Below are 20,360 nucleotides of genomic sequence, written 5' to 3'. Positions count from 1 at the left end.
ATCTCTCTTTATTTGTGGAGTTGTCGTTGGATGATGCGGGTTCCGTTAGATGTATCTTTTTCCTTGGTTCCACCCCAGGGTTCGTCAAGTTTAGGGTCACGATTTTTCTTTTTTGTCTCAGGGCTGTATTGTATTTATTTCACGTTCAGACTCTTCCACTGTATATATACTCCACTCCGTTACATCATCTGAGAGGTCTGAGGCTTCGTCCACCATATTACTGCTGTTGTTGTTACTAGTTTTTTATTTTTTATTAAGGTTCTCTGCAGGTGCTGACACCGCCACTCCTTTGTTAGCAGGAATAACAGTTGCAGACTTTAAAGTTTGTAAACCTGACTCTTTGTCCAAGAGTGGCTTTTGATGGGTAGCATAGGAGAAGATGTTACCATTCTCCTTGCTCTTCTTTTTGTCTTCAGGCGGCTTTGCTCCTATTTCTTTCGGAGGCCTTGGCAATTTGTTCTGCAGCTCCCCTTGCGTTTGTGTGCCTGTTTCTGCTGTTTTAACCTCTTTTCCGTTCTGTGTTGAATCACATTGGCAGGAGGCTTTGCTGTCTTTGCCCATCGTTATGCTGTTTAGTCTCACAAGCTCTCTGGCCCTGTATTCTGCGCAGAGGTCTTTGATTTTCACGTTATTTTCTTCTTTGGCTAATATATAGTAAATAGTGTAGCTTCGTATGCATTAATGCAATCAGTGAAGTCTGATCCCGCATGGTGTCATTCAGTGCTTCATAAAGTTTGCTAAATGGAGCTAATGCTATGGTTACAGTAAACATGATTGACATTAGGTATGGCTTCTCTTGTGGAGTGTCTCGTCGCTGCTGAAGTGACGTCGCTCATTCGCCTGTTTGATGCAGGCGTGTTGGGCAGTATTGAAAGTTTTGACTAGGGGTGTCAAGTCGCTTCTGTTCAAGTTGCTTAATGTTGAGTCCCTCTACTCGTGTTTTTTTGACGATCTGTGTCCCCACCATGATTGTTTGTTTCCGAGGAATCTCGGTGCGTTGAGGTGAAATCTGAGGCCATGTGAGGTCGAAATATCTCTGGGACTGACTACTGTCTGCCAGGGCATATAAAGTCACCATTGGCTTTACTAGTCTCAAATTGTGAACAGAACCAGTACAAACCATCAAATTGTGGAAGTACTGGTAGGGGTAATTCGATTGCCCCTGGGTCTGTTTTCCAAGGGGGCACTGTCCAGTCCCCCCTTGTCGAGTTTCTGGCTGGTGGCAGTGGATACCATTGATTTTAAACGCAGCACTTTTTGGTGCAATGTTAAAGATACCGCCGGGTTATTTATTTAATATTAATTCCCCGGTTGGGTCTTTTTGCCAGGACTCTCTTTTAAAATGGCGTTTGTGTTCGCCTCTGAAACTCTAACCCAAGTCGAGCCCTTTGTTCCACTTTTTGGCGGGCTTCTGCACAGAAGCCCTCCAAATGGTGCCACTCTGTCTGGGGTCTACAGGATGTGTGGGAGGGGGATTAGGCACCCTGGACTGAGTTGCCTTGGCAACTCAAGTCACACTCTTGTGTGATTGGCCCAGTGGTGAGCCGCCCGGCTCACCACTTAGCATGTGTGAGTGACAGCTTGACTGTTGAATGGGGGTTTTTCTGCATAAAAGCAGGGCTTTGGGGACTGTAACTTCAGAAGTCGCCACAGGACCTAAAGAATCCGAAAAGGGGAGAAGCTGAGCCATCTACAACGACGACACCACCGGTGGAGCCCCGTGCCAAGCACCCCGGCGGCTGGATAGCCACGCTTCAACACTAACCGCAAATAAAAGGGTTGTACCTTTTTAATCGGGAACTCCGCGGCTGGTTTCTTCTCTGGCAGTGCAACGACCTCCAGCTTTCTTCCTCGTCGAGATCATCTCTTCCTCTGGTCGAAGCCACGACTTGCACCCGTTGCCAGGAACAACTGCCACCGTTGGAGCTTTTTTTCACCATTTCAGGTACTGGGTCCCGCCTGGTCTCCCTTGCAACGGATTGTCCAAGGTGTCCCGTAAATCCTTGACCTTCCAACAGGGTTGACCTTAGACCTGCTAACTTTGCCTTTCTGAACTGCTCCAACCTCTTTTGACATTTTCTGCAAAGACTTTGAGTGCATTTCCACTGTGTGATCTTGGGCACATTCCGCCTTGCTCTCTCCAAGAGTGGGCCTGGCCTCTGAACTTTTGGCTCTACAGTAGACCCTGCCTTTCTTGACTTGCTGTGGTTTCTTAAGTGTTGGTGCTGTGTTATTTCCATACTCTGCCTTTTCTCTCCCTTTTTAAATGAATTATTGGAGTGCCATCTAAGGTTACGCGCTCACCTCTGTTTTGCTAATAAGTGGTGTCTTAACCTAGACTTGTCGAATAATTAACTAGGGAGGTGTATATACTTATAGTGACTGTTTGAACTTGCTTGATATATTAGTGCCAGTGTGTTTTCATAAGTGGGTTTTTAAATAAATAATGATCTACTTTTATACCAAAGCTCTGGTCAGTGTTTGCTTGTTCTACTGTATTTTTAGCCCTATTGTGTATACTCTATATACTGCCTAACTCTTCTTGAGAGAAGTCTGACTGCTCAGCCACAGCTACCAGGTAAATCTGGGTGGCGCAGACTGCTACCAATTGGGTTTACTGCTTACTCCTGTGGTCTTAAACCTTTTGCAGTGGTCCCTAAGGGAACTGCACAGGTTTCTGCCTAACAAGAACCTAAATCTTTTGTATGGTGTTTGAGAACTAGTAGGTTTAGACTAAAGAAATTAGCTAAGTATTGATTACTTACCTGGTTCTACTTCTTTATTCACACGCTTTGCTACACTTTCAGTTAGAATCAACCTTCAATATACTGTATTTAAAAGTGTTACAGATTTGCTATTTGTTTTCTAAGGGCTGGGGTGTTCTGAGGCTAAACCCACAGTCCCTTTTCAAATGTTAGATACAGTTGGACTGTTGACCTCTACAAATGCCTTTTTGTAACATGATCCTTCTTTTTCCCACTCTGGTAGGAACCTGAAAATTGGATACTTCAGTCAGCACCATGTGGATCAGTTGGACCTTAACATCAGTGCTGTTGAGCTGCTTGCTAGGAAGTTCCCTGGTGAGTCCAACATTTGATTCCTGCTCTGAAAACCCCTTTCTTTTTTGCTTCCATTAAACGCAAACTCTTTACCACTCCCCAAGATTTATTCATTCTTCCATTTCACTACCCTCACCATCTAGGCATTGATCTGTTAACATTTTGCCTTTGTCTGCCACCCTTCTTCCTGCTGTCTCATTATTCTCATCTACCACTTAACCCTCATGTCTGTCTTCTGCCTGCATCTGGTGCCCTCTGCCATATTTTTTGTTGCCTCAACCTTCATTCTACGCACACTGCCCTTTATACTGTTTGGGTATCGTCCCTGGGAAGGGAACCGGTCGCATTATGTGGCTTTCTGCCTTAAGATTTCATTCTATGTCAGTGAGGATGCATATACATGCCTCTGGCATTGGACCTCCCTAGTGCAGGCTCCCAATAAAACTACTGCTTCCTTTCTCCTAGTTTTTGGAATGGAGTAATCACTTGGCAGCTGCACGTTTGCATCTCCACATTTTTTTCAGCATTTTTCCCTATATTTGTCTATTTCGAGGGGATTGGGTCCTCCATAGATATTCCATATGTATGACAGGTAATGTCCACAGCTGTGCTGCTTCGGAAAAAACTTTCGGCGTCGATGCGCCGACCCAGAGGACCTCCTCCGACGGCCGACGTCACCCGATGTCATAAGTAGGACGCACGACGCCCGTAGCCTCAGTTCCGTTTTTTCCGCTAACGTGTTCGCTTCGTGAATCTCGGTACGCCTCGACTCTTTGGAGTTTGTTGTATCCTTCTCGGTTCTTTGAACCTGTTCGGTTTTTGTGAAAAAGCCTCTTCATGACGATGTCTACCTCGTCTTCAACCCTGCGTCCGGGCTTCAAGAAATGCAGGGACTGTGGGTCCAAGATGTCGGTAACGGACTCGCACGACGCTTGCCTCTGGTGCCTCGGGGAGGCCCACGACACAGACGACTGTGTCGACTGCCAGTTGCTCACGGCTAAGGCCTTGTGGGAACACAAGAAGAAGTTGTCAGTAGGTAGGGTGTCTAAGCCCCGGAAGTCGAGGTCTGCGGGGCTTTCGACGGATGATTCGAGAGGCAACTCTCCGCGTCATCATCGGAGGTCCAGTGGGTCTCCTTCCAGGAGTCGGTCTCGCCACTCCTCTGCCTCTTCGAGGCATTCGCGGAAACGCCGGCATCGGTCGCCTTCCCCGTCCTCTTCCGAGGACTCCGCCCATCGGCGGGTTGCTTATCCCACCATGCAAGCGACACCGGAGGAATGGGCTTCCTTCGGGAGGAAGATGTTAGCGATTCTCGAATCGCAGGGCACCGGTCCATCTGTGCCTCTGAGTGGGGTCGGGTGGTCGGCACGGTTTCCCGCTCGGACAAGGGTAACCGTTCTCGCCATGCCCGTTCCAGGTCCCGGTCCTGGACACGCTCGAGACCGCGTGATCCTGTGCCGTCTTCGAGGAAGACGTCGACCCTGTGGCGCCGAGGTCGTCGACGACCTCTCGCTCGAGGCTCTGCTTTCGAGGGGGTCGTCGACACGGTCAGCGCCCAGGTCGTCGAAGGACACGCTTTGAGGCCTGTGTCGACGCCGCCGGTGCTGGCGGCACTGCGGCTGACGTCGATTCACTCGATGCCGATTCTCTCGGCGCAGACTCGTTCGGCGCCCTCAACGCCTTTCGAGGCGGTGGTGTCGGAGGGGCCCCGTGTCACAGGGGTAGCCCCTAGAAAGGCTCTGGCTAAGGTCAGGCATAGCTTTGGTCCCCAGGTGTCTTCCTCTCACCGCCTGGAGTACATTTCAGAGGGTGATGAAGGCTCTGATGAAGGCTTGGTTCCGGTTACGGTGCCAGATGAGCTTCTCTCGGGCCATAGCCAATTTGATGACCTGAGGCAGTTACTGCATGATGCCAGTGGACTGGACACCTCTCCGGAGGTGGAGTTTTGTAGGCCGGAGCCTGGCACTCATGCCGATTCTTCGTACCGGCGCCTTATGTCGCGGGTCACTGAGTACTTGGGATGGTCGGCTCCCCCAGGGGAGTTTGTTGAGGATGATCTCACGGACATCCTTGATCTTGGTCCCCCCACTGACCCGGTACTGCCGTTTCATATGGCTCTGCAGAGAAGGGTGGCGGCGGCTTGTACTGCTCCGGAGAGTCTCCCGGCAGTGGGCAAGTCTTTGTCGCGAAAATACCGTCCAGCCAGTAGCGACCCCTACTACTTGTCCAGGCACCCCACTCCGGAGAGTTTGGTGGTGCAGGCGGCTACGGCCCCAGCAAAGCAGGCGTCGTATCCTACCATCTCTCCGGATAGGGACGACAAACGTTTTGATGGCTGGGTGAAGAAAGTGTTTTCTTCAGGGGGTATGGCGCTTCAGGCGGCCAACTCCGTATGTACCTTGTCTCGTTTCACACACACTCTGTGGAACTGTGTTGCATTAGCAGCTGAACATGTTCCCGAAGGGGACGAACGGGATGGTTTCCTTGCCATGTGTGAGGCCGTTCAGTCGGGTTTGGACATGGCAGATTGTGCGAGCACCTTAATATGCAGGTTTGCGTGGTTGCGGAAGTCGGGGTTCGCTCCTGATGTGCAGTCCCGGCTCCTCACCATGCCTTTTGATGGTGAACATCTTTTTGGCAGCAAGGCTGACGAGAGCCTTGAATGGTTGCAGACCTCCAAAGCTGCAGCAAAGTCATTGGGCACTGCAGTTTGACAACCTCTGCCTTTTTGTCCTATGGGACAACAATGGAGGGGAGGTTCCTTTCGCTATTTCTCGTCCTTCAGTAAAGCGTGAGGAGCTGTCAGTCAGAGGCCACCGTAAGAGTGCCAGAGGTGGAAAACAGGGTACTCGAGGTGCCAAGGCCGCTCGGGCAGTTGCCTCTTTGCCCTCAGGCAACGCCCCAGCCGCTACCACTCAGTCATGAGGCCAGGTCCCATGGTTCGCCGGTTGGGGGAAGGCTGGCGCAGCATCTTGTAGAGTGGCATGCCATTACTTCAGATGTGTGGGTTCTGGAGATCATAACCCACGGCTACTGTCTTCCCTTTCAGCAGAGGCCTCACGACAATCCACCTGGGAACCTCTTTGAAGAGTCCGGATCCGCTCCTTGCACAGGAAATTCAAGCCCTGCTGGAGAAAGGCGCCATAGAACTGGTGCCTGTAACGGAGAGGAACAAGGGATGGTATTCCCCTTATTTTTTGATTTTGAAGAAAGACGAGGGATTGAGACCCATCATGGACTTGCGCGGTTTGAACAAACGTCTCGGGAAGGACAAGTTCAAGATGGTTACTCTCTCTCAAGTCCTCCAGGCCCTTCAGCTTCAGGACTGGTTGGTGTCTCTCGACCTCAAAGATGCTTACTTCCATGTGCCGATCCATCCCATGCACAAGAAGTACCTGAGGTTTGCGGTTGGCGACTCGCACTTTAAGTTTCAGGTCCTGCCGTTCGGATTGACTTCCGCCCGAGGGTTTTCACCAAGCTCATGGTGGTGGTGGCAGCGCATCTCAGGAAAGGGGGGATTCACGTCTACCCCTACCTGGACGATTGGTTGATCAGGGGGAGCCCTCCCGAGCAAGTCCTGGATCATCTGTCCGTCACCTGCCACTCTCTTCACAAGCTGGGCTTCTCCCTCAATTTAAAGAAGTCCCATTTGACGCCAACACAGCGGCTCCAGTACATCGGAGCAGTGCTAGACACATCCCTGAGGCTGTGTTTTCCTCCCCAGGTGAGGGCTCTTCACATTCAGCAGATGGTGCACAGGTTTCAACTTGCCCAGACGCTCCCGGCGTTCGAGTTCTTGAGGTTGCTCGGCCTCATGGCATCCTGCATTCTTCTGGTGCCAGAGGCTCGTCTGCGGATGAGATCTTTGCAGTGGGCACTCAAGATGCAGTGGTCGCAATCTTCCGGCAGGATGTTGGACCCTGTTCAGGTGCAGCCCTCGGTCGCCCAGGACCTTCTGTGGTGGGCCGTCGAAGGCAATCTGATGAAGGGGGCTCTGTTTTGGCTTCCCTGGCCGGAGGTGACGATCGTGACGGACGCATACCTCACAGGATGGGGAGCTCATGCCAACGAGTTGACAGCGGTCGTTGGTCTCCGTCGGAGTCCAGACTCCATATCAATCTGTTGGAGTTGAGGGCCGTCGGGCTAGCCCTGAAGGCTTTTCTGCCGACTGTGCGAGGAAAGAGTGCCCTGATCCTAACGGACAACACGGTGGCAATGCACTACCTCAACAAAAAGGGGGGGGGGCAGGGTCACATCCTCTGTGCAGGGAGGCGATGCAGCTCGAGTTCTGGGCAATCCAGCAGGAAGTTTCAATCCCGGCCTTTCATCTGGCCGGAGACGACAACGAGACGGCGGATGCTATGAGCAGGCAGAGCACGATCTCTCACGAGTGGGAGCTGGCCCAGGAGATTCTCCTGGAGATCTTTGCCCTTTGGGGGACCCCTCAAGTGGATCTCTTTGCCTCCAGTGTCAACCGGAAGTGCGAAAGGTTCTGCTCGTGGGAATTTCCTCCAAAAGGAGCCTTAGGAGACGCGTTTGTGGTGGAGTGGTCATTCCCACTGCTGTATGCGTTTCCTCCAGTCCCCGTCATCCCACTAGTACTGCAGAGGTTACGGAGGTTCGGTTCCCAGATGATCCTCATTGCTCCGGCGTGGGCCCGGAGGACGTGGTACCCGGACCTTCTCGACTTGTCCATCCGCCCTCCGCGTCGTCTTCCCTACCGAGACGATCTGCTCTCACGGGAGGGGAGGGGGTCAGGTTCTCCATCCTGAGGTCAGATCCCTCAACCTTCACGCTTGGCTTCTGAAAGGTTGAGGTATAAGGATTGGGACCTCCCTGAAGAAGTGTTGGAGGTGTTGCTCTCGGCCAGACGGCCGGCAACAAAGTCTCTGTACCGTTGCCGTAAGTTCTGCGACTGGTGCAGAGTTAAGAATGTGGATCTTTTTGAGTGTGACATTCCCATGGTTCTGTCTTTTTTGCTTTCCTTGGCCCACAGGGGCTTGCAAGTGGGTACCATTAAAGGTTACCTGGCGGTGCTGTCCATATTTAAGCGCTTGTCTGAAGAATGTTCCTATTTTAAGATTCCTTTAATTTCTCAGTTTTTGAAAGGGCTCACTAATGTGTTCCCTCCGTCACCTTTTCTGGTGCCCGTTTGGGATTTGAACCTTGTTCTTAAGTTTCTTATGGGTGCTCCGTTTGAGCCTTTGCATTCTTGCCCTTTGAGACTGTTAACTCTTAAAACTGTATTTTTGGTTGCAGTTACTTCCGCTCGCAGAGTGAGTGAGTTACAGGCACTTTCAGTTAAGCCACCCTTCACGGTGTTTCATAAGGACAGGGTTGTCCTTCGAGTTCGTCCTTCATTTCTTCCGAAGGTGGTTTCGGAATTTCATTTGAGCCAGAAGGTGGTTCTTCCGGCATTTTATCCTCCTCCACATCCTGGTAAGGAAGAGGAGAGGCTCCATAGGCTTGATCCTAGGAGAGCGTAGAGCTTTTATATTTCGCGCATGTCCCGGGTCAGAGTGGACGATTAACTTTTCATTGGTTACGCTGGAAAGCGTTTGGGACAAGCTGTGATGAAACAGACTTTGTCTCGTTGGATTATTTTAGCTATCTCCGAGTGTTACCGCTTGGTGGGTAAGGACCCTCCGGCTGACTTGCGGGCCCATTCTACCAGTGGTATGGCTGCATCTACTGCCCTGCAGAGGGGTGTTCCTATACGTCACATCTGTGATGCAGCCACCTGGGCTTCGGTACATACTTTTGTACGTCACTACTCCCTCGATTCCATCCGAGGGCAGGATCTGGCCTTTGGCAAGGCAGTCCTTTATTCCGCAATTTGATTGGGCATGCTAAATTTGTGTTCTAAATTCTTTCCCACCTCCTTCCTTGGTACTGCTTTGGGTCTCTGTCATAGATATGGAATACGTCGAAGAACCCAATCCCCTCGAAGAACAAGTTACTCTCTTACCTGGTAACGTTCTTTCGATGGGATGGTCCGATGACGTATTCCATATCGCTCCCTCCCTACCTTCCCCGCTGCAGAATTTCTTATGCGATTGCAGCTTGCGTTCCGCAAGGCCTTGTGTGTCTGACTGGCATAAAACTGGTGTCACAAGTTCTGGGAAAAAAACTAGAACTGAGGCTACGGGCGTCGTGCGTCCTACTTATCACATCGGGGGAGTCGGTCGTCAGAGGAGGTCCTCGGTGACGGCGCATCGACGTCATCGACGCAGGACGCAGAAAATATTCCGAAGCAGCACAGCTGTGGACATTACCTGTCATAGATATGGAATGTCGTCGGACCATCCCATCGAAAGAACGTTACCAGGTAAGAGAGTAACTTGTTCTTCCTAATAGTTGTTTTGCCTTAGCTTATTCTGCTCCTGGGGGCCTCTCCTCATCCTGTCAGTCTTTTGTTGGTACCCAAAGACCCAGACTCGTCTGCTGAGAAATGTTCAAATGGCCCGTGGTAGCAGACTTCATTTAGCTCGTTGAGATGAAGCTTGTAATTCTGCTCTTTCTATCCTACTGGTATAGCATCCTTGGGATTAGCTCCTAGCAGATCAGTCAAAAGGGGCTTGCTAAGCCATGCAGCGCATTCTTCAATTCAAGAGTTGGATCTTTCACAAGTCCTCTAGTGAGGTCTTAGGAAGACCAACTGTTGGGTAAGATGTTCATATTTATGATAAATCTTCCTGACCTGTATGAACCCCAGAACGTTTTGCTTTGACTAGATACCTATTTTACCTTGTCCCTAGGTGAAGGGGAATCTTTTTCCCCTCTTACCTAGTCTTTTACTCTTTTAATGGGTGATCTTTTTATGTCTCTCCATAGAGTATGGTTGAAGTTATAGTTTCCTATAACTTTTGGGCTTCGGCTGGGTTGCCCCTTTGTGCTTCTCTGTTAATTTCTCTTTAATATACTTGGGTGAACTACTGTTCCCAAGGGTAAAGAGGGTTTTTCATCCCCCTTTACATTTTATACAGTGAGCCAGCACACTCGACCTTATGTGGAGTTCTGGGGGGATACTATGTATCCCCTTACTTTCTTAGCTGTAGCTTTTTGTACAATTACACGTTTACTTGAATGGCTGGTGGCAGTGGTTATCTTAGTGACTTTTTAGTCTTATTACTCGCAGGCTGTCAAATGAGCCTCAGTAATGCACAGAAGGGCCACCATTTTTCTAAAATGGTTGGCTCCTTTTTTACCCGCCATTTCTTGTTTGCTTGTAGTTTCTGAGGTCTACCGCTACGATTCTAGGGGGGGAATGGCCTCCGTGGGAGTTTTGTCTTTGGCGGAAATCCTTTGTATTCCCTGCCAAGGCTTCAGAGTGTCAAAGCTTTGCAGCCCTCTTTCACTTTGCCTGAAAGGAGCCAAGTCTCAATGGGGGGCTGGCTGTCCTTATTAGACAGCCAGACTGCCCCTTTCTGTAAAATGCAGGGAGAGATTGCAGAAGTTGTGCTGTGGTTCCTGTTAAATACTCCGAACCTGGAAGCTGCTGACAAGTCGACCACTGGAGCTGAAACCGAAGAAGATGATGAAGAAACGACGGCCAGAGTGATTTCCAGCAACCGGAGAACCTGCTGTGTAACCAGAGCCTGCTGTGACCCTTCTTTCCAATCGACCTGGGGGTCCCGATCACAACAACTCCTACCCAGAGGCTGGTGAGATCCACTAGGCTCAAGAAGATCTGCATTTTTGAGCCATCGCATGTTGTTCTGCGACCTTGCTGGGCTGCAATATGCTGGGACCTTGAGCCATCATGTGGTGCATTGTCTTCCGAATCGAGCTGAAACTTTGGTGGCCTACTCCTGGCTCTCCAGAGACACAATTTAAGTCCTTAAAGTCCCCTCACCTAGGTGCTGGACCAGATTAGAGACGTGAATCCGACCAGCGATATTCAGTCTTCTCCTGGCTCCTGAAAAGGGTGCCAAAACCACAGAGCTGCATCCAGACCCAAAAAAACTCTTGCCTGCAGCCTTCTCCGTTGATCCCTGGTGCAAATCCCTTCCCAGAGTCCTGTCTTCATGACAAAGGAATCCATTCACAGGATTTTTGGCTGCAGATCCTGAAGTCGTCTTGCTGCAACTCCTCTTCTGTGCTGAGGTAGTGTTGGCTGGGATATTTACTCACCTTGAGCCTTTTGTGATCCCTTTGTAGCTTTGGGGTGTTGCATGTGATTGGGAGTCCTCTTAGCCAGTTCACCCAGGCCCACTGCTAGAATCCTACTAGGGTGTCTTCTCTGGCGTCCCTGTACCTTTACAACCTCTCTAAAGTGAAATACTTGTTTGAACAATCTCTGACGCAGGTTTGAATCCCGGCAGGGCCATCTCAGCCTTTCATCCTTCCTAGGTTGATAAATTGAGTACCACACAGTGGGATAATAACAACTGTTATTGCAGCACTTAGATATTTGCGGGTTTGTAGCGCTATATAAAAACGAGTTGTTGTTATGCCATTCTGAAAAGTATATGTACTGTTATTTTACTCACCTGTGAATTGGGTATGCCTCTTTGCCAAACTTTATTGTGAAATTGATTGAAACTAGTCAACCTTAGACAAAAACATGTAAACAGAGTAAAATAATGGAAAATCTGTTAATACAATGACTAAAATTAAGTAAATATATAAATCACAATTAAGTCTCCATTCAATTACACAATTATATAATGATTTCTTTCAGTGCAGAGTACATAGTGAAAACTAGCAAACCGTTTACCCAATGGAATATTTAGGAGGATTTCACTATGCCTGCCAAAAGAAGTAACTTCAATGTTGCTATTGTTCAGGAGTGTTTCCTCTCCAACAATCAACCTCGAAAATAGTGGAGCATTGTTCGCACAATCCGCATTCCAGACAAATGTATTTATTAAATACCATCTCTTCGCCTGGAATGCCTTGCATTCAACCAAAATGTGGTCCTGGGTCTGCAGAGCATTGAGGGACTGACACAATTCACAAATTTCCGTTACCGCTTCCCCTTCTCTTACCCTTAGATTACTCTTACGTCCCGTCCCCTTTCCTCCATACTGCCTGGGTGTCCCTTCCAAGGGACGGGAGATGGAACCTTTTTCACCAGAAAAAACCACCTTCCCCTTTAAATTTAGAGGCGCGCAGGAATGCGGCCCAGGGAGCATGCGCTGCCCTGACTCCGCCCTCCGGTGCCACACCTCAGTCTCCTCTCCGACAGGAACAGGCCGAATTCACCAGCGCTCCTGGGTTTGGGTTTAGCCATGTAATTCCACGCATGGATACTTCTTTTTGTCTTTTCCGTCTTTTTTTCATTCAGGTACTCGGTCCTCGGGTGTCACGCTCCTGCAACGGGCTCTTCCCAACTTCTGACCCCCACGCCCTCTGCCTACGTTGCCTTGGCCTAGACCACGGTTGGCAAGCTTGTACAGCGTGTGGCTCGCTGTCCTCGAAAGCACTAAAAAACAGACTAGCAAGGTGGAGGGAGCTCTACCAGAAGTCGCCTTCAGAGTCCCTCAAGAACTTTGTGAAACATCGAGCCAAGCCCAAGGTAGGGCCGATATTTTCTTTTGCACCCCGCAAAGAAGATTCCTTTCCAGGGACTCTCCCGCGTGGGAGGGACCGATCAGGTCCCTATACCAGCACGTGCACCAAGGCTGCTGCAGCTACCGGCCTTTGGGCCGAAGGATCCATGGATCCTCACAGTGGTAGTGTTGAGGGACCGGAAGGTTCTTGTACCAGATTGTCATCCAAGGGGCTCCGCCCTTGTACCGGCAATATGGCAGAGGGGCTACGCCCTAACACCTACAATACGTCAGAGGGGGCGCCTAAGCGCAGCTCTACCGACCCCTGGGTCGAGGGTGTCACACCTACCGGACCTAGGCCCGAGGAGCAGGGTAGGCTTTGTGATCCACACACAAGAGTCTTGGAGGAGGCTGGGCCCAGCGGGCCGAGCAACTCGTTGCAGGCACGTGGCAGGCAGCTCGACAAGATGGCCGCTGTGGCAGACAGAGGCACCCATCCGACGCCATTCCAGGAATTCGGCGAAGAACGAGTGTCAAGGTGGGACTGGCCTCAACCAGGTACGTGGCCTACATCCTATCCCTCTTTTGCACAGGGCAGCTTCCCACTATGCCCATATGGGCAGGGTACGCAGCGGCTCCAGCAGCTCCCAGTTACCCCGTCGGCACCCCATGCCACCTCTTCGGCCAGTGTAGGGGGGGTTCTTCGAGAGGGTCCTCGGTCTCATGAAGTCACCTCCTATGGGGGTTATCCTCAAGGACGCCATCAGGAAAGTCCTCCCAGCAATGCTAGCGGCACCACAAGCGCCGATGCGCTAGGCCCCGGCGCAGCCGCTGCCTCCGGCTCACCAGTCGATCCCTCAGGCGGCTCCATACCAGCCTCCACCGCCTCCTCAGCCTCTGGCCGTGGTCCCTGTACTCCAGCCTCCGGCGCCAACTACTCCTCTGCAGGATCCCCCTGATCCACAGGATGAGGAGGAGGATCCGGATACGCCATCCTCGACCAGGGCCTTCCACAAACGTCTTGCTGGGCTGACAGAGTATATGGGCCTACCCCAACCAAAGGTGGAGCAGCTGGCAGAGGGGGTCCTGGCTGAAGTCCTCACGCGACGCTGCTCTGCCAAAATGGGGATTCCACTGCAAACCGATGTAGTCTTCCTGGCCAAGAAGAGTTGACTCAAGCCCCACTCGGCCCAGCCGGTCAATCGACGCCTGGATGCCAAGTACATGCAGATGGAGGGGGATACACTCTGGCTCTCTGCCCATCCTCAGCCACATTCACCGGTTATCGGTGCAGCATCACTATACGACAAGCCTCAGTCGTCCTCGGCCTACTCCTCTGCGGCGCTGCTAGGCAAGGAGGAGAAGATCTTGGAGGCGTACGGGAAGAAGCTCTATTCCAACGCGTCCTTGCATCTTTGTCAGGCCAACGCTGATGCCATGCTGGCTGCTGCCAACCATAGATTATGGTGGGAAATTGCAGACTTCCTCCCCGGAACTCCCTGCTCAGAGCCAATCACGCTTTAAGGCGGGGCTGGCCAAGGCCAAGCTGGTGGCGCATGACCTCATGTAATCCACAGTGGCCCATATTGACACCTCTGACCATGCCATCTGTATCGCCACGGACATGAGAAGGAAAGCTTGGCTCTGGGCAACAAAATTCGATCCGGACGTCCAGGAAGCCATATTAGATCTACTATTTGAAGGGGGAGGGTGGACCTCTTCCACTCCTCCACGGAGGAAGAGCTGGACAAAAAGAAAAAAACGCTCACAAATGGCCAAATCTTTATCCATCCTGACAAAGACCACGCCCAAATTGTACACCCAAACTCAGCAGCGCTCAGACAGGGGTTGTATGTACGGAGGGTTCCGTGGCTTCCAGAAACGGAGATCCAGGCAGCCGAACCGCTCGCCGTCTCAAAACCAGTGCAAGCAACAAAAAAGGGGTGGGAGAGGGGGGAGTAAGGGCTTTTTCCAGTCCCCCTCCTCTGTGACAGCCTCCGAGGGAAAGAAGGCATGACAAGCCTCTTTGGGTCCACGTATCTCCAGTGGGGGACAGGCTTGATCTCCACGCACAACTCTGGCGCCAGAATTTTGCAGACCCCTGGATCCTCTTCGTAGTATTCATGGGGTACTGCCTCCCAATCTCAGCCTCTCCTCCCTCTGCCCCTCCACTCCCACAGGTTGGGACAGCAACTCTTTGGCAGAGATCTGGTCGCTCGTAGAGAGCCCAGCAGTGGAGGAAGTCCCAGCCTCCCAACGAGGCTTGGGCTTTTACTCCAGGATTTTCGCCATTCAGAAGAACCACCAAGCGGGCCCGAGAGTTGTGCTGGACCTTTCTACCCTCACCTTAAGCCTGCAAAAATTCAAGATGGTTACGCCAGCTTTTATAGCGGAGACATTGTGCAAGGGAGACTGGATGTGCTCCCTGGATCTGAAGGACGCGTACCTACAAGTCCCGATTTGGCATCCCCATCGTTCTTTCCTAAGTTTCAGGATCATGGGCTACCATTTTCAATACAAGGTCCCTCCTTTTGGCCTCAACTCGGCCCCTAGGGTCTTTACCGGTTCATGAACACGGTAGCGGCCCTCCTCAGAGCGCCGGGCCTCCAAATCTATCCATACCTCGATGACTGGCTCGTCAGGGCTACATCTCCGGAAGCGGTTCACCACTCTGCCCATGCCCTTATGAACACACTGCACAATCTGGGCTTCTCGCTCAATCTCAAGAAGTCACAGCTGCAGCCCACACAGACTGACATTCTTGGGCCGCATCTAGGACACATGCTCAGAGAGGGTATTTCCGTTGGAGGACAAGATCTCGGCCATCAAGAGGGCCACCACCCACTTCCTCAGCAGGGAGGTGACCTCGGCATGGTGGTACCAACATCTCCTTAGCCTATTGGCGGTGGTCCTTTTAGCCGTCCCGCACACGAGACTGAGGATGAGGAGGATTTAGCTCCACTTCGCGGCCTCATGGAACCAAGAACGGGGCTCTCTATCCGAGATGATCAACGTTCCTCAATCTCTCCACCCGGACCTAACATGGTGGTCCAAGGACTGCAACCTACGGACAGGCAAGCCCTTCCGGCCACCCACTCCGCAGGTCACCGTCACCAAGGATTCCTCGCTAGAGGGCTGGGGAGCCACCCTGGACGATAGCTTCACGGCACCTGGACTCAACGGGAGCAGGAATACCCCATCAATTGGCTGGAGCTGAACGACATCTGGCTAGTGCTCAGGGCATTCCTACCACTTCTCAGGGGCAAGGTTGTCCTCATCCAGACAGACAACTCGACCAGCATGTACTATGCCAACAAGCAGGGAGGCACCAGATCACCTCCTCTGTGCAGACTGGCAATCAGCATGTGGGAGTGGGCCCTGGGAAACGACATCTACCTCACGGCAGTCCACCTCCCGGGGGAATCCAACCTGGAGGCGGACAGGCTCAGCAGACTGTGGGCAGACCATTACGAGTGGCAGCTAAACAACCCTAGTTATTCAGGAGATCTTCAACAGCTGGGGTCATCCCGAGGTGGATCTCTTTGCCACATGGCACAAAAGTGCCCTCAGTTCGCCTCCTGGCAGGGACGGGGCCCTGGTTCCCTGGGCGACGCATTTCCGCTTCAGTGGAACGGCATGAAGGTTTACGCCTTCCCGCCCACGCCGCTGATTCACAGAGTAATTTGCAAAATCAAGGAGTCTCGCCAACTCAACATCATTCTAATAGCTCTGTGGTGGCCGGCCAGGCCATGGTTTTCGGAGCTGCTCAGCTTCTCTGAGATGCCCCCAATTCACCTCCCGATGGGCCCAGCACATTTTCTGGCACAGCAGGGGGGCAGAGTCATCCACCCTGCACCAAAGAAACTAGCCCTCACAGCGTAGTACCTGAGCCGGTAACGCTGCGGCACCTCAGCCTCTCGCAGGCTAATCTGGAAATCATACAGGGCACAAGGAGCAAAGCTACCAGGGCCCAGTATAAAAGTAAATGGACCAGATTGTGCCACTGGGCAGACTCCAAGGAAATTGATCCCCTGGCATGCACTTTGGACGACGTGCTCTCCTTCTTGGCGCACCTCGCCCATTCGGCCGTGTAGGTTGACACCTGCCGGACATACCTCGGAGCCATCAGAGTTTACAGGAACTCGGAGGAAGGCATCTTCTCCTCCAATCCTATCGTCAAGAAGCAGACGGGGCTCACAAGGCTCTACCCGCCCGTCAAGAGGCTTCACCCTGTGTGGGACCGCAACATAGTGTTGGGTGCCCTGACGCACACACCGTTCGAGCTAATGGTGTCCGCGGACATGAGGCTGGTCACCATCAAGATGGCCTTACTAGTCGGTCTCAACTCGGCGAGCCAGCGAAATCGGAACCATATACTACCTTTCACAAGAACAAAGTAGTACTACGGACACACCCAGCATTTCTGCCCATGGTACCATCTGCTTTCCACTTGAATGAGGAAATAGTCCTTCCTACGTTTTTTGCCGATCCCAAGAACGAAGCACAGAGGGTGCTGCACTGCCTGGATGTCAGGCGTGCCCTGAAATTTTACTTGGACATGACCAAGGGCTTCTGCAAATCGGACGCCCCGTTTGTCACTTTCGTAGGCTCAAGACCAGGCTATCGGGCCTCCAAGGCTTCCATATCACGCTAGATGGTCTCTGCCATCAAAGAAGCGTACGAGGGCCAGCACAAGCCGGCCAACATGCACGGCCATGCAGTCAGGGCCAAGGCAACGCCCATAGCAACAGCAGATCACCAATCCATTCAGAGAAGTGGAAACCCCTCTTCTGAAGCCAGTTTGGAATTTCCTTAATAGTCCTTGTAAGGGAGAATTCTCAGAAATGTGCTAATTCCCTTCTACCTTAGAGACCCGAGCTCTTTTGCTGGACGTTAGGACTTTTAATTTTTATCCTGGAGAGAGAGAGAGAGAGAGACCTTTTTCCCACTCTCTCTGACAAACTCATGGGATCATCTTTTTACATTGCGACACACAGCACCTTCAGTGCAGTGGCACAGGGAAGTCCTTTTAGATTTCCCAAAGGTTTACCTAACTCCAAGAGCAGTGAAGTGAAATTGACTTTACTTTTTGTAACTTTATAGACCCAGCACAAACTTTTCATAGAGTGCAGGAGTAGTTACTTAGTATCCCCTTTGTCTAGTTTCTCATGTAACATTTTATGTTACCCTTTCTACAATTAAGGGCTGGTGCAGTGGTTTACTTTTTTCTACCATTGTGTGTTTTTACCGCGGGCTGCGTTCGCATCTACAGTATAACATCCATGGGTGCCCAATTTGTCAAAATGGGCCTGGTCTTCTTTTTTCACCATTTCTTGTTGTAAAGGTCCTTCTTGAGATTTACTCTGCGCGCCAAACCAGGTTTGGCCCCTTTGTTCGTTTTGTCTTTGGCGGGGTTCACTGGTGAAGCCCGCCTCGTGCTCCAGCGTGTCTGGCAGGGCAGGAAACGAGGGAAGTTCCCGGAATTCCCTGTGCTTAGTCTCCTTGGTTACAGGAATGCACCCAAAGGTGATTGCCGGCGAGGTCTTTTGCAAGGAAGTCAGAGTCGACCACTGGATGAATGAATCCGAAGAAGAACTTTGAACTCCTGGACCATTGGTTTGCCCGGTGAAGCCCTGCTGCAGTGCTGAAGCTCTGAATTCTCCTAGTCTAGAGAAGCCCTGCAAAGGACGACTTCTCCCCTTGGGTTGGTGGTACCAATCGACCCCAATACGAACTCGACTGGAAATCCTCTCTGCTGGCTGTACTTCCATTGCTGCTGCAGGAACCGAGTGCCGGGGGACTGGAACACCAGAATCGAGTGCATAATTTTTAGGTCGGACCCGAGCTCCAGGAAAATCCTCCGGACTCCCTCGAAACAGGACTAACCAAACTTGAGCCACCTCAACAGAGTGCTGGAAACCAGAAGCAGGGAAAGCCCACCAGGTAGCCGAGAACCGCAGTGGTGCTAGTCGCGAGAAGCTGAAACCGCAAAGTGCCGCTGATCTGAACTTTGCCCTTTGCTGCTGCTGATCTTGAACTCATAGTGCAGGAGTCCCCAGACATCCTCCCTCTTGTACCCACATCTGAGGCCCAGGAACAGGATCTACCATACTACAACAGGAACAGAAGCCAGCTGGAACCAATTTCTTCAGACCTAAGGTACTGTAAACGAAGGGGTACTTAACTCTTGTTGTGTAGCTTGATTGCTCTCAGTTGAGACTTGCGTTTGCTGCCTTTTGCAGAGTTGCTTGCAGCTTTGCTCCCCACCTTTCTCTATCCGTTCCTCCCCTTCCTATTCTTCCTTCCGCTCCTCACTGAAATCTCTTCTTTTTCATTACCCTCCCTGATCCCCCTCTCACCCTTTTTTCCCTCTTTCTTGTACCCTTCTGTGTTCTCTTTATCTTCTCTTCTAAAGCTCCCTTCTTCCTACTACTCACCTACTCACTATTCTTTCTCCCCTCCTTCTTTCTCCACTCCCCCCTCTCCTCTTCTTTCTCATGTAAATTGTTCTACATGCTGATTTTCTGGTTTGACTCATGTTTACCGTTATTGCTTCTACTGTTCCATGTTTATTGTATATTTTGTTGTTCATTGTAAAGCACCTTGGATTAAGGCGCTATATAAAACAATACTTGCCAAGAAGTGCCTCCGCTCACCTAGACTTTGCTCAATTGACATTGGCTGTCCTGGCTCCCTGAATACTATTCTAGCCTCTGACTTTGTGTTTTAGCTACCCTCCAAAAAGTCATGCATACCTTACTTGTATAGCTGGGAAAGGGTTAATCTACATTGCATTGGGGGGTTCCAAAGTGCTTACCTGTTTGAGAAACTTGTTGACCATTGTTTCCTCCCCTACCCTCTTTTCCCTTTTTTACATCAAACTCAGTATTGCTTTAAATGTACCAGTGATCTATGAATGACCAGTGTCCTTACTATTGAAGTCACCTGAGTGTGTAGGAAGTGTCTGTGTGCCATCCCCAAAGGGTAACTACTGACTTTGCTGAACTTTGCAGCAGGGATCGATGAAGGCTCTAGGCAAGGTTTCCCTTGCGGCTGAATGCTATTCTGCAGATTTGACGCCTTTTCAAGGACCACAGAAGAAGCCAGAAAATCGCGGATGAATTCTCGTCTTTACAAAGGTCTCGCACTCTGAGGGGACTTTTCAGACTCGATTTGTGTCTCTGGAGATCCACCAGGATGCCCACGAAGTTTCAGCGAGATTCGGAATTCAGAAGACCGTGCACCGCACAGTGGCTCGGGGACCCAGGGTATTGCAACAACGCAAGGTCGCAGCAGCGCATGGGATGGCTCAAAATCTAGATCGTCTTGAGTCTAGTGGGTCTCACCATGCTCTGGGTCGGGGTAGTCATTTTCGGAGTCCCCTGGTCGATTGGAAGGAAGGGCTATAGCAGGCTCTGGTCGCTGAAAATCGTTTCAGCTGCTTTTCCTTCATCATCCTCTTTGGTTTTGGTTCCAGTGGTCGACTTTATTTCAGCTTCTAGGTTCGCAGTATTTATCAAGAACTACAGCGCAACCTCTGCATTTTCTCCCCGCATTTTACACAAAGGGGCGGTCTGGTTGTCCAATCAGGACAGCCAGCACCCCACTGGAATTTGTCCACATTCAGGCAAGGTGTAAGACAAAGGGCTGTGGAGTTTTGGACTCCTCCCTCGCTTCCTGCCCACACAGACAGACTGGAACCTGGGCAGGGAGTCCAGAGGACTCCAGCCGAAGATAAAAATCACACAAATGAATTTCCCGCCCTGGATGTCAGGGGAAGGAACAAGAAACGACTAGAAATACTAAA

General features: G+C 51.1%; 1 protein-coding gene across 1 annotated transcript in view; it reads left to right on the top strand.

The window, feature by feature from the left end:
• The window catches only part of ABCF3 (ATP binding cassette subfamily F member 3), a 981,204-nt gene that overhangs the window by 717,801 nt on the left and 243,043 nt on the right, over positions 1-20,360 (top strand). Inside the window, exon 18 of the mRNA XM_069618825.1 lies at positions 2,989-3,080. Within this exon, the coding sequence (XP_069474926.1) occupies positions 2,989-3,080 (92 nt within the window). The remainder of the gene's footprint in view (positions 1-2,988; positions 3,081-20,360) is intronic.

The sequence above is a fragment of the Ambystoma mexicanum genome, chromosome 10, assembly GCF_040938575.1.
Source record: "Ambystoma mexicanum isolate Mex_15411 chromosome 10, UKY_AmexF1_1, whole genome shotgun sequence".
Lineage (NCBI taxonomy): Eukaryota > Metazoa > Chordata > Amphibia > Caudata > Ambystomatidae > Ambystoma > Ambystoma mexicanum.
The sequence above is the reverse complement of the archived record's forward strand: the minus strand, read 5'-3'. Positions and strand labels throughout refer to the sequence as shown.